The sequence below is a fragment of the Pyxicephalus adspersus genome, chromosome 10 (genome assembly GCF_032062135.1).
Source record: "Pyxicephalus adspersus chromosome 10, UCB_Pads_2.0, whole genome shotgun sequence".
Lineage (NCBI taxonomy): Eukaryota > Metazoa > Chordata > Amphibia > Anura > Pyxicephalidae > Pyxicephalus > Pyxicephalus adspersus.
In genome coordinates this window covers 8,239,055-8,253,595 of record NC_092867.1, presented here as the reverse complement: position 1 = coordinate 8,253,595, position 14,541 = coordinate 8,239,055, and the positions used below count along the sequence as shown (strand labels likewise).

Genomic DNA, 14,541 nt, shown 5'->3' with positions numbered 1-14,541 from the left:
GGGTTTAATTGGAGTTTTAATGTTTTTGTCAACCTTCGTTTTGTTTTTGTGTTGAGAGTCGAGGATCCCACTTTAGCAGGACATTAATAAATTACTGCAGATCAGAACATCATAAAATGTCTCAGGAGATATCAGGAGATGATTATTATACCGCAGCTACAAGAATTTCCAGTCCGCCAGACTCAACTGCAGTTCACATAAATGTAGCGTAGAGATTGGTAACTCTTGAAATCCGGTTTGGTAGGGATGATTAGGTGATTTGCTTTCACCCAAAAAAATATTATTCCAATATGGTATGGGCAGGACATAGAGTGAGGCAAACACTGCACAAGGGGCCTGGAACTTCCTCAGCCAAGTGGAGTGCCCACGAGGGCCCCATAATAGTTCAGTGGGGTAGGGGGGAACAGGTCAGTTTTGCACAGGGACCCACTGTTGTGTTTGTCCACCACTGCTCCTATCTACTATTAATCATCATACAGATTTGAGATTATCCCCAAAGTTGGTCAAAAAGTTTCTGTATTTATTCAAGTCACATTTCTCTTTAGGAATGAAAAATTGTGAATTAAACTTTACAAATAAAAGAATAGTGCAAATCGACTGTAAATTGACTGTATTGTGATTAGTATTATTAAAGTATTGTAATTAGTATTGCAATTAGCTACAATCTAATGCAAATTAACTCCTTTCTGGTTTTAAAATACAATTCTAACTTTATTCTAAGTGCTCTTCACAGAAAAAGAACACATTTCTTTCTCTTGGGACATGATCCCATAGTTGTCTCTTAACCCCCACCTATTCTTTAGCAAGTTTGTTAACAATGCTATAAGTTGCTTGGCAATAATGCAAAAAGTTAACAGGTGGCTACTTTAAAAATATGTTTTGCCAATATATTTTAACTTTTTTGCACATGGGGGATCTTTCTATAGACCCCCCCCCTCCCTGACACCACCTGCCCCCCCAACAATTATGGTGACAATGCCATATGCATTCAACTTTGCCAATAAGTCAGTTAGAGTATTAAAAGATGTTTTCCCTTTGCATCCCCCCAACAACTTAATATGTAAATGTAAATGTGCCAGTTGTGTTCATCGCTACTGTCCAGCAATAGTATAACTTGCTTAGAATCCATTAAAGCAACAACAACATCTCAAGTATAACATTTTTCTTTGAAACCCCCTTCCAAGATGCAGAGCAGCCAGACATTTTCCATATTGATCCAATTTCATGCTTCATGAATTTCATGTTGACTGCAGAATGGAAAATAACACCCAGCTGAGTGTTGTAGGCAGCAGTCCTAATTGTTAGGACGGCTGCCTACAACTAATAGTCCTACCCTATTGTTTTAATTGTACGTTTGTGTTTATGAACCTTTTAATTGCAGAATAGTTTGTCATGTTCTGAGTCTTTCCTGCAAAGTGACAACTATGTCAAATATAACTTAGAAATTGCTGATGGGGTCATCTTTAAACACCACTTCATTTGTAATATTTCCTGTAGTTTGTTAAAGTGCAGGTGGTCAGGTCAGTGCAGTAGGTAAGAGGCGAGAGCTAGATGTGAGTCCAGTGAAATATTTGATCAATTTTTTTTTGTTTTTGTCTTATCTTATATTTATCTCTCAAGAAGTTGTAAAAGTTAGGACTTAACCCCCAATAGAGGTAGCTAAAGGGTTAAAAAACCTGAAAGCCTTTAGGTGGCAGTGTTATGATCTGGGGTGTCTGTGGGAACAGTGTGATGATCCGGCATGTCTGTGGGGGTAGCGTTATGGTCTGAGGTGCCTGTGGGGGCAGTGTTATGATCTGGGGTGCCTGTGGGGCAGTGTTATGATCTATGGTGCCTGTGGGGGCGGTGTTTAGGATCTGGGGTGCCTGTGGGGGAAGTGTTAGGATCTGGGGTGCCTGTGGGGGCAGTGTTAGGATCTGGGGTGCCTGTGGGGGCAGTGTGATGATCTGGCATGTCTGTGGGGGCAGTGTGATGATCTGGCATGTCTGTGGGGGCAGTGTTATGATCTGAGGTGCCCTTGGGGGGGCGGTGTTAGGATCTGGTGTGCCTGTGGGGGCAGTGTTATAAGCTAGGTTTAGTAACATTATGTGCCAAAAGGACACGGCCATATTCCAAGAATCATTGGGCTCAAATGTCCAGACCTGAACCCCATTCAGAATCTTTAGGGTGAGCTAGAGAAGTTTTTACACAGCGCTCCGACTCTCCCATCATCAATACAAGAACTAGGGGGGAAAACTTTATACAACAAATTTTTTAAATTGTACCACTGCAAATACGGTATGTGCTTTAATCAACGGTGTTCCAAAGAAATATTAGATTGTGTGACTTTCTTTTGGACAGGCAGTGTATATCAGAATGATGATCAATGAGGTGATGTAGGTGAAGACAGGTAGGGGGTAAGGTATGTCTTGTTCATACAAAGGGGTGTAATGGCATTGATCATTTAGGAGGTGTTTATAACAGAATGAATGATTTATAGGATTGCTGGAACATTTCAGTTTTCATAATGTGAAAAAATGCAGTTAAGCAATAGGAAACCTCCCATACAGTACAATACTGGGGGTACAGAGCCAGATCTACAGAAAAAAGTATTTTTTGCTAATTTCAGATGAATGAATAATGAACAAGCACTTTGACCAGGCAGAGAGAACTTTGGGGCTCATCATTAGAGGGGTCACCCCCTGCCGTTACAATACTATGTCCAGTTTTGGAAGATATTGGTAAAACTAAGCTAATTTAGAGCAAGTCAACAAAAATCATGCCGGGCCTGAGGGTAGAGAAAAGACATTTCGGGAGAGATGGAAGGAACGTATAAATACCATGAGGGTATGAATGAAGCTCGAGAGGGCAGTATTTTCAGTATGGAGCTGAGATGAAGGACATGGAGCTTGATCTCAAACTATCTCAAAAAGAAACCAAAAATGTTGGATAGTTTTGAGAAAACAAGGGAAAGGATGGCATACATGAAGCTCATGAGGACATGAATAAGATGTTGGGGTAAGACTTGGGGAAAGGACCACTAACTAGCAGAAGGAACCTTCAAATCTAACCTTAGAGGGTACTAACATACTGAAAGAGTAGTTCATGCTTGGATGAGACATCCTCAGAGGTAGTGGGCTGTTCAACTAGAAGTAAATCTAAACCTGCTTGGCATAAAAAAAAGATTTATACTAGAAACAACAAATAAATATTTATTTTATGGGTGAAGACTTGATGGACCATTTGGTCTTTATCTGTCGTCACTCTTCCATGCAAGGCTTTTACTAATAAATCCTAAGACAATATCTTGGCATGAATAACTCTAATTCCATATACACAGTGTTGTGATTTTTAAATATAATGATCAATTCAAGATCAATTTTTGATAAAGAAGTTTCATCCACTCTGATGCAAAAACCCAATCCAAATCAGACCAAGACTTTGACTAAGTCAAAATAATGTTCAAACAAATGAAATCTACGGTTGGTTGTTGTTGTATCAATACATGTGTGGACAAAGCTTTAAATTAAAATGAATTTTCCTATATCCACCTATAAATGCATGACAACACCCTTAGCATCAGAAGCCCCCATTCACTTACTGTATCATGTGACTGTTCCACCCGTATTGTCCAGTTGATGTTTTCTGTCTGCACAGATCCACGTCTGCTCTTTGTGCTCCCATAATCCTGTTGTCTCAATGTCCTGACCTACCTTCCAGTCTCTGTCCTTGTTCCCGTATTAATAAATTGCATGTTGGATTTGTTATACTTGCTGACCGCTTGCTTGTCTCCTTTTTTATTTGTCTTTTAGTTAGCACACGATCAATGTGCACAAGAGGATCGCAGCTCAACTTGTCATGAACGCAAACCATAGTTTTGTTCTTTTTCTTTAGAGTCTATAATCTGTAGATGACAAGACATATCTAGGTCATGTACACATTTGTTGAACAGAATTAAAAAAGCAGAAAAACTTACACTTATTATCCTTTATTATTTGGCACAAAAAGACGTAGAAAAGGGCTGTTTTCAAAAAATGGACATCGGTGGAGGTCTTCTGAGACCAGACGGACTCTTTCTTCTGGACTATATTAGTAGCTGATGCGTACTGAATATGTGAACTCATTCTGTTCATCCCTGAGTAAGAGTTCATTGGGTTCCTCTGTAGGGAAATCAGTTTTCTCATCTACCTTTTGGCCATGAAAAATATGTGAAAGGGAAACCCCTTTGGAACGTAGATGAGCTGAATTTCTTTCTGCTGGCAGGCTTTTAATTGCCAGATAAAAAAGACCAATACACTTCTTGGTTTATAATTGGAGTCCTAGTTAGGAAAATGAATGCCAACAACCTCCAACCATATTGACTTTCAGTTGATTAGTAGAACCGGAAAGCTTGAAGTTGACCACCGGGCATTTTTCTAAGACGTCAGAGATGATGTTTAAGTAGATCAAGGAAAAGATATAGACAACGAAAAGAGGTCTCTTAAATTTAAAAAAATATAGACCAGTATTTCTTGACTTTAAAGCAACCCCTTCTATAATTACTTTATCCACAGCTCACAGTACGTTAGTGTACATTGGCTCTTACATTGCTGGTCAAAGGGAAGAATGTCACCCTTACCGATAGCCAAAAAGATCATTGTGTCACCTAAACTGACCCGAGAGGCACAAATTGTTCATGGAACCCCCAGCAACTTCTGGAGGAACCCTGGTTGAGAAACATTTAAATAAACTGTTGGATGCTCTGATCTATTTATTCTTCCTACTTAACAGAGAATCCATATAATTTACAAACAAATGCCATGCTTGCAAACCCAGACCAGTTAATAGGAGTGTAAAACCAGCCCAGACATGCAAACTTAATGCATCTAAATGTATTCTGCTTGTATGTTCAGGGTTTTATTGACATAGGGAATGTGTGAATCTTGGAATTCACATGGATTTATCCTGCTAAAGAATTATAGTTAGGATATAAAGGTCCGCAAAAGTTTAGCTTGACAATAATCAAGCAAAACTGTAATAACTAGTTTGCCCACCCGCCAACCTTCTGAGTTGGTCAAAGGTGACATCTTTTACTATAAAGTATGCAGACAAGAGACACAACGTTGCTAAGCCTCCATTAAAGGTCTGATACTCAATAATGCCCCTATCAGCATTACTTAATAATTCTGATCATTCAAAACCATCTGCATACAGGAAAAGTCCCTACAACTGGAAGTGAAAAAAAATTACCCGGACAGGGGACAGCAAGAAAAAAAATCCCATATACCTAAATTCAGAGGGGTTCTAAAAAAAATGGAGGTTGCAGAGATACCTATTTTGGTTTGCTGTGGTTGTAACAACATCTAGTTTTTTCTACATTGCCATGTGCAGCCATTTTAAAAGGTCATTCTACCCAAACTTCATATTTTAAGCCCTTGGCCTATTATACATTTGACATTCTCAGAGTAAGATTCCCTACCATGTGGTTCTGGAACTATTGGGAACTCCCTTCTATTTTACATGTCCACGCTCTTCCTTTTTACATTCCCTACAATATAAAATAAAAGAATACATAAGGGATGATATGAGGACCATATATTTGGCACAGAAGGTGTAAAGACCCATGAACTAGGCACAGGGATGCTGGGAATTGTTCATCATGGGCACAACAAGTATGCAGACCTGGGATTGCGTAGGTGCATAAATGTGTAGGAATTAAGTGTATAGACCCAGAAACTTGGCACATTCATGGCAGTAACCCTCATAATGGGTGTAAGGACTAGAGAACTCCCACAGGAACAGTGTTATAATAGACACACAGGGTGTGCAAAGATCTCATCCATAGTCCATTGAGGGATAGAATATATTGTCAACTGCTTTAGCTTCGTAATGTCTACCAAACACTAAAATACTCTAAACACAACCGGGTTTGCTCAAAAGCTGAGCTTTGTGGTGAACAATAGAGTTAGCCCAACCCTGCCAGGTCCTTAACCTGTTCCTAGAAGTAAAGAAATTGGCATTATGGAACCACAATGATTGGCATGGAGCCTTGTGAAGAATGAAAACTTGTAGTAGAAAAGACACAAGGTCTTCTTAGATCCCGGCATACTCTTGTTTCGGAACCTACCAATATATCCACCTAAAGCTTAGATTTGGGTTGAACTCTCACTTGTAACTTTTGGGTTTAAATTATCCACCCATGAAAGGTCATTTTAATGTCTTAAAAAACTTATTTAATAGATTTTCATACTGACACAGAACTATAATTCAGGCAATGTCAGGCTAAATTAGGCAGCATTAGAACTCTGTATGTTAAGGTTGACTAAACTGCGTTTTCTGAATTACATTGCTTGGGAAAACTGTTTAAAATTTGACCACAGAGAACAATATTCAATAAATTGAACTAATATCACACAATCTATTGGCTTACAAGTGATGAAAACATGAAAAAATGAAATCATTGGAATTGGTAAATTGTCGTCGAAATGGTTCAATCTATTTCCATGGCCTCAATGATCTGCTGTGCATAGAAAAATATCCCCCCAGAAACAAAGAATTACCTTGGATATAATAAGCTTGACAAATTAAATTTCAGAATATAAAAATATGTTTTGTAAGGTTTTGCTGATCAAGTAACAAACTTTGCCCATCAAAATATACACTGTTCCAGTTCATGACAAGTTGATCTGTGACCTTTTTCAGCATGTCAGCCTTGATAAGTCGATAACCATGCTTCCTTGTGCCCCTGCTGATTCCTGATTTGTTTTTTATATTTTGAATTATGCTGATCAATATTTAATGCCATCTATCACTCCCTGTAATAAAAATGTACCTGTCATTAATAGACCTTCATATAGAGGTTAAATATATTTGGGGTGTGATCAACATTCAGCCTCATCAATTTTTTAGGAATTAGTAATGATTGATGGGGTTGATGGGGTAACAAGACTCTCCAGAGCAGATATCATAAGGCTCCTCTTTTACCTTGGGTCTGATTTATTGAAGTTCTCTAAGACTGGAGAAGATAGACTATCATGGGAGAACCTAGGAGATCCAGAAAATCGGGGATGGATTTGGTTCAGGACTGAAAACACTGGCCAACTGATTTTTAAGAAATCTATTCCAGGCTTGTTGGATATTCCAGGCTTGTTGGATCACCCAGGTTCACCTATCTTTCTTCTCAATTCTTGGAGAGCTTTATTAAATCAGGCCCATTTTGAGAACCATTCATTGTTGAGATTCATCCTTAGAATACCTTGAAATCCTGAGCTGATGTTGACCTTCTGAAAGTCATTATTAGCACAAGACTGGTGATGCCTCACCCATGTTTGAACCTGGTGATGGGTCAGTTATATTCTGAGAACCGCATTGTGGGAAATGGAAGTGTAGCTGTCCTTTTACCCTAATATTAAAATATTTCATTATCTCAAGATGTGGTTCGAGGAAGGATAGTACAGGGATGCACCTTATGCTGCCCGCTTTATCACAGCATTATCACTTACTTGGTCCTGTTTATAGGGGCTCATGGGGCAAAATGGGCCCAGTCAGTAAAAGGTCTGCAATGATGACAGGTGTATTTTTGCAAATAAATTGCAAGCTGCATAATTGATAAAGTAGATGGATATATACAAATGAACATTAAGACTTTTTAGAGAGAATGACCAACTTGTTACCTTTTGAAGAATTTTTAGCTACATCTTTTTATTGATATTCCAGTTTGGTATATGGAAGCAGCTTGTAATTTATAACTAAGTATCTTTTCCTAAACTTGGCTATTTACTAAAGTGTCTGAGATTCTCATCACACACATTTCAAGAGTCATTCACTTTAGATTTCACTTTGAGTATGGAAAGCATTGGCACCATTGTCCACTGCAACCCAATATTGTGGATCCCAGAGAATGAAAGGAGGGAAATGTTTTTTGCCAACACAAGGAGTCTGATTTATTAAAGCTTTCCAATTCTGGAGAAGATAGACTATCATAGAAGAACCTGAGTGATCCAGCCAACCTGGAATGGATCTCATCCAGGATTGAAAATGAGCTTGAAGACAACCATAGCAGGTTGGCTGATTCACCCAGTTTCTCCCATAATATTTAATCTTCTCCAATCTTGAAGAGCTCAAATAATTCAGGCCCAATGTGTCTAAATCCAGTTTTACCTTAATGAGGTCTGTTATCCCTGCTGCTCTTATCACCATAAAAATATCTGCCATGGCTCTGCGACCAAAAGGCCATTTTGTCCTGGTGGTCAGAACCTTGTGGTCATGGCACCTCCATCGTCAAGGTTGAGCAAATTGAAAGGATTGACATGCAAAGCTGTTGCCCATTTTGGCTAAATTCTATTCGTTCTTTTAGAGACTAAACCTAATTTAGTTTCATTTTTTATACATGATAGATCAATAAACAATTAAAATGAAACGTGAGCACTATTACAATTTTGTAACACGTTCTGGAGGGATGAAAAGTCTTCCCAAAATATTGGTTTAAATTTGCCTCCTTCCATATAATCTTCAGGAGCCCAGCAAACCAGAAGGTCATACAAGCAAAGCTGACCACACAACTCGTGATCAATACTCATTAGAATGCATTGGAATTTATGGTATCATATTTAGTAGGGCACCACAAACCAACCCATGAAGAAATTCCATTTGACAATGTGTGTGCTTTGTCATTCCTTCATTCATCTACCACCCAATACTCTCTTTTTGTTGACCCACAAATGTCTTCCTTAATACTTTGCTTTATTCTGGTGAATTTCAGGCAATGTACCCAGCCAAAATAAAAAAGCTTTTAAACAGCGAATCCTCAAACTGTTGCCTTGCTGCGGTCCTAAGTCCACTCCTTCAGTCAGTGAAAGCAAGTGAATTGTTCTCATTATTTTTATGTATTTGTATATTGAAATTATTTTTGCTGTGCATGGTTTTATTGCTGCAAAACAACACGTTAACTTTAATGTTGGCCCCAGTTGGTGACTTGGAGCTTACACATTGATTGATCCCTTTCTGCGCTCCAGGGGGCTGAATAGAGCGATATGGAAGCGGAGGGTAGGTGAGTATGCCAGTGGGGTCAGCATTTAAGGGAACCTTTGAAGTCAGAGAAAAATAGAAAAAGAGGCTTTTTTTGGCAAGTATATTTGCAAATCAGTCATATACATATAAATGTTGGGCCACCTTTCCCAAGAGGTGGATGGTTACCAATCCCATTAACATTTTTGAGAAAGGGAATCTACTTAGTGCCTTGAAATAGTTCACCTGAAAAAGTTTTTTTTCATCACATATTATAAATAAAATGAAGAAAAAAAAGAAGTCTCGCGCGTTTTGCCCATTGGGCTTCCTCAGGGGATTGGCTGAGCCAAAGAACTACAAAATATCAAAGATTGGAAAGAGTCGTGTAGGCATCAATCTGGAAAGTCTCTTGTGAGAACTGATGTATGTGGGTCGGTTGTTGGGGTAAGTGTACCTGATTAGGCAAAGTTTAGGGTAGCACATTAAGATTTCTTAGAGTCAATGATGGGTTAACGTACGGTCCCTTGACCAAAGACTATATAAGACTGAATAAATTTGCAAATATACTTGCTAAAAAAACCTTCTTTTTCTTTTTTCTCTGGTTTCAAATATTTATAATTGGGGCTGGCAAGAAACCTTTTTTTTCATTGCCACGTACCTACCCAACCTTCATATTAAACCTGTTGTTTTCCATGCTTGTTTTAATTCAGGCAAACTTCCAAATAAACTGTTAAAACACGCATATAGCAAATTATTTTCTGCATCTGTTTTTCAGCCAAAATGTTTTCTTTTCATAGCTGTTCATAACAAAGTTAATTTGTTGTAACTTTTCATGCGTAGAAATAAAAATGATACCCATGCTAGTCTACAAATTAGCCGACATGAAATCAGAGCAGGTTTTAATCTTGTTTAGTGAGAGATTAGTTCCTTGGCACGGTGCAGAGGGGGGTGTAGTATTCTGGGTCAGGACGGTCAGGTTACACCGGAGTTTGGTCTTTCTGTGGATGGCACGTGCCTTATAATGGCTAAGGTTGCATTTTAATTTCAGCTTGAACAAACAACCTTCTACCTGCATGCAAAACAAATAAATAAATAATAGAAAAAACATTACATGTGATATTGTGTGTGTGAACAGAAGAACTTATGTCACATCTAATTTAAAATAAACATTGTTTTAAGTGTTTACTTTTTCTTTAGTTTTATAGTAAGGGGTAATAGGCTCTAGTTTATTGCTGTTTCTGCCACCTCTAGGAAGATTTACCCTATTGCCAGAAAGTGATGTTAAATCAGTTTACAGTTGTCACCAGAACAGGATGTAAGGGGAAAACATTCTAATGGTTCTTTGGCTGATGATCTCACTTTGCAGAGAAATATCAGTAAAAAAAAAGGAACAAAAGAGGGAGTATTGAATCTTATTGTTCCCCAAGTATGAAGACTTAGGGTTTTATTTATACAACAGGTAACAACCTTAAACATTGCCTAGTGGGAATTTTCCAGATCCACGGGTCTGATTTATTAAAGCTCCCCAAGGCTGGAGAGGATTCACTTTCATCAGTGAAGCTGGGTGATTCAGTAAATCTGGAATTAATCTGGTGCAGGAGTCAAAACATTTTCTAGCAAACAGCAAAATACTTTGAAGAAATTCATTCCAGGTTTGCTAGATCACCCAGATCCACTGATGAAAGTGCATCCTCTCCAGCCTTGAAGAGCTTTATTAAATCAGGACCATGGACCTGGAATTTTCCCACCATGGAATGTTAGACGGAACGTCTGATTCTCAATGCAGCCCACAGTGTGGTCTGAAGCTCACCACATTCCAACTGGACAATCTTTGTTCAATTTCCTTTAGATTTACCAAAATATAAATTTTGAGGACCTAATTTATCCAATGAAGTGTCATCCAATTAGATAGGTCTTATACTAAATACATTATGGCCAAGGTTTTGTAGACCCTCCACCATCACACTTACAGGAACTGGTTGGCCACCCCATTAAAACTTTGGGCATTGATATAGAGTTGATCTTTGTGGGTATTTTAGCCTCCACTTTTCTATGAAGGCTTTCTACAAAATTTGGAGTGTGCCTATCAGGATTTGATTTGTTTGTGAATATTGATGAAGTTTGTGTATTTTTTTTCCAGATATTTTCAGTATCAAACATGAAACTTTGTCTCTGTGCAAAGACCAGTCTTTGCTGCCCCCCCCCCCCCCTTTGTGCAGGGTGTCTACTTTTATAAGTTAATAACTGGGCTTGCAAAGGCATTTCGTGCAAACAAGATGGATTTTAATTTCTCTGTAGCTGTCAGGAAATATACCTAAATGAATGTTTTGGAGCCCAAAGTTCATATATAGATTTAGATCCCTGTACTGCATAGTTTTTGGCATACAATCAGGTTTTAATATATGCAGATGATTGTAAAGTATTATTAAGCATCCAGAGTTGGTGGGCCCTAGCACATAGAAAAGGATTTACAGAACTACATGGTGTCAAAAGGCAGGAAGTGAACCTGATGTCAGCAGGCAAATCTCTATAATGGAACCTTGGATAACAATAAAAACCTTTCCTTACTCTATCCAAATTTTGGAAAAAAGTTATGGTTGGACAGATACTTTAGCAGAACCCCAGTCATTTTTTTCTTATTTTGGATATTGTGGAAAATAGCTAATGTCTTTGTTAGGTTTTTCTTGTTCTCTCTGTTCCCACTGGGGAGATCCAACTTGTTTGTGACCATTGGGACAAAACAATTCATTTAAAATTCCCTCCCGTCTGTGTTGTGTCTCTGGGAAGGGAAGTGAAGAGACATCTCCCCAGTAGGACCTGACAAAGCTTTGAACCTTAAGACTTTGTTCTTCCTTATGGTACAATGTCAAATAACATAAGAAGTCCTCTTCTGGTCTCCATACTTCAAGACAAATGAGAATGCCTATTTCTACAGGTCCCCATCGGCTGAATAAATAAATTTGTGTTTATGGGAGGTTTTTTGTCTGTTCTTGTGTATTTGTAGGCAGAGAGAATTCAGTTTTAATAAATAGATGTTTGTGTTTCCTCTTTCAGACAGTATAGAAGATGAGTTTGAGCTGTCTATGGTTTGCCATCGGCCAGAAGGGCTTGAACAGCTACAAGAACAAACCAAATTCACCAAAAAAGAACTTCAGGTTCTGTACCGAGGCTTTAAAAATGTAAGTAGGTGGCTTCAATAGAGCTCATGTAATGGTTCTTGCTTAATGTTAAAGCTGATCTCCTGGCTTCCACCACTTTCTCTGATTGATGGCATTAAAAATGCCCTTATATACTCGAAGTTGTGGCATGCAAGTCTTTTCTGTTCATTTGTTCCTTCTTTGCATGCACACATCTTTTTCTGTGTGACACGAGCACATCTTATTGGCTGTCCAGCCGCAAGGATCTGTCCAGTCTCAGGATCCAGAGTAGGAACCTGTAGCCATTACATCTATGGGCACATCTCCAGCACTAGAATAGCCATGCTTTGCTACTGGAAATGGCACCATAAAGGGTATATTGTTAAAAAGACTCACTGCCCTCCCAGCCTTTTCTTTTTCAAGAGTCCAATAATTGTGTCAAAAGCCCCCATATGGGGTAGGCTGGAGTTGTATATGGGATTTGGAGATCTAGCAAGCCAATTGAAAAGTAGGACTGCAACAAGTATGCACCTAAAAAATTAATTTGCATGTTTAGAACAGTGTCTCAAAATAAGGAAAACACGACCAATCAACTAACATTTTCTTAGGATGGCAAAAATGTCAGGACTGTCCTTGGCAGTGCCACAGACGGAAGATGCTTGGAGTGTTCGAGAGTTGGCTCATGAATTATACTAGTGGTTTGCGATGACCCCTCTGTCAACTTCTAAGGGTCTCGGTTTGGATTTTCTTCTGTGTCCACCACTGAATTTTAACAAGCACCAAAGCTCAGATTTCAGGTTAACTGATACTGAAGGGTGGCGGGAGGTCCCTCTAGCTTGGGTCTACATTTTAATTACACATCATGAAGGTGTCTCAGCCTCTGGTTCATTATTTAGATATAGACTTTATATATTTAGATATAGACTTTAGATATAGACTCTTTGATGCTTCTATCTCTACTTAATACCAATTTGGAAAATTACCACTTTGAATGACAACTAAATGGAACATTTCCCATTTATTTAGCATATGACCCAAAGAATTGGGGCAATCTTCGGGTTTTTTGAGTTCTGTAATATTACATCATACAAAGGCATTTAGACAACTGAGAACTTCCAGCCTTGTGGAAAGGTTTGGTGAAGGCCATTCTCTCTTCTGGCCAGCAAAAAGGTCTCAGCATTCATCCCAATTGGGTCGAAAGTTAACCCTACTGGACACCATTGAGATTATCTAAAATGCGAAATGCAAGCCAGGCCTTCTCATGCAACATCAGTACTAAACCTCAAAAATACTCTACTAACTAAATGGACATAATTATTTAGGAACCCTCAAAAAGCCTTCACTAAAGTGTGAAGTCTCAAGGGGGAAGACCTCTGTTTATTTGGCCATAGTTTTGGAAATAGAAGTCTAACAAGTCTAATACAATACTTCACAACTTCATGAGTGCCCTTGAAGTAGGACTTGGCTGGCAACTTTGGCTGCCCATGAGTAAAGAGGTTCTCCTGTCTTTGGCTAGGTGAACTACAGAGCTCTGCCTTGGTCCTTAGGCCCCTGGTGGTCAGGGAAAGACTTGTTCTTTTCGGGAGATGGGTATTACCTGGTATAGTTTGTTGAACAAATTCCTACTCCAAATTTCCAAATCTGTTCGAATTTCTTGACCATCCAAGTCAGGATTTTCCTGTTTGGACCTAAAACTAAACCTAAACCAAAACTTGTTTATGATACCAAACAACAAGCTCAAAAAGGTATACTAGCCAGGTGTCTACAAAATTTTGTAATAGCCCTAGGCATAATTCAATTATCTTTGGGTACCCGTTTCTCAAAAAATGTTGAAGTCAAACGTCATGATGTCAATGTCATTGAAACAACTGATGATGCCAACGGTGTGGTGGGGCAAGCATTACATAGACCTAATGGTATGTAGACCCCTTTTCATTTATGTTGCTTATATTCTTGTATTAACAATTAGGGGGAGTGTAAAGTGAAATGGTTACATTGATCAAACTGTAAAATTGCTGTAAGTGATCCAGCAATGTGTAACCACTGGCAAATAATACATGTTGATTACATGGTTTAATATGCAGTATTTATAATCTGCTTGTACTGCTCTAAAATCTGCTCTGTCTTTTGTAACAGGAGTGTCCCACTGGCATTGTCAATGAAGAGAACTTCAAACAAATCTACTCCCAGTTCTTTCCACAAGGAGGTAAGATGTAACTGGTCTTATTAAAATTTATCATTATCATATAATGAATTAAAGTTGATATACAAATCCAGACAATTCAAACTGGGGATAATAAAATATGAAGGTGTCTGTAAAATGAGTCCTTTGATTGGTCCTTTAATGTGACCAGCTGCTTTACTATCCAATGTGGAGGCTTAGAAGTTGGAATGTATGGTACTGCATTTTCAGTTTTTATATAAAATCCAAGAATTGCAC

General features: G+C 38.5%; 1 protein-coding gene across 3 annotated transcripts in view; it reads left to right on the top strand.

Annotated features, from left to right (window-relative positions):
• KCNIP2 (potassium voltage-gated channel interacting protein 2) overlaps positions 1-14,541 on the top strand; it is a 229,838-nt gene that overhangs the window by 204,903 nt on the left and 10,394 nt on the right. For 2 of the 3 annotated variants that reach the window (XM_072424468.1, XM_072424467.1), the window contains exons 2-3: positions 12,019-12,143; positions 14,238-14,307. In XM_072424468.1, coding sequence (XP_072280569.1) covers positions 12,019-12,143; positions 14,238-14,307 — 195 coding nt within the window. Of the gene's footprint in view, positions 1-8,719; positions 8,816-12,018; positions 12,144-14,237; positions 14,308-14,541 lie in introns of all 3 variants that reach the window. The other variant, XM_072424466.1, reaches the window with a different exon arrangement.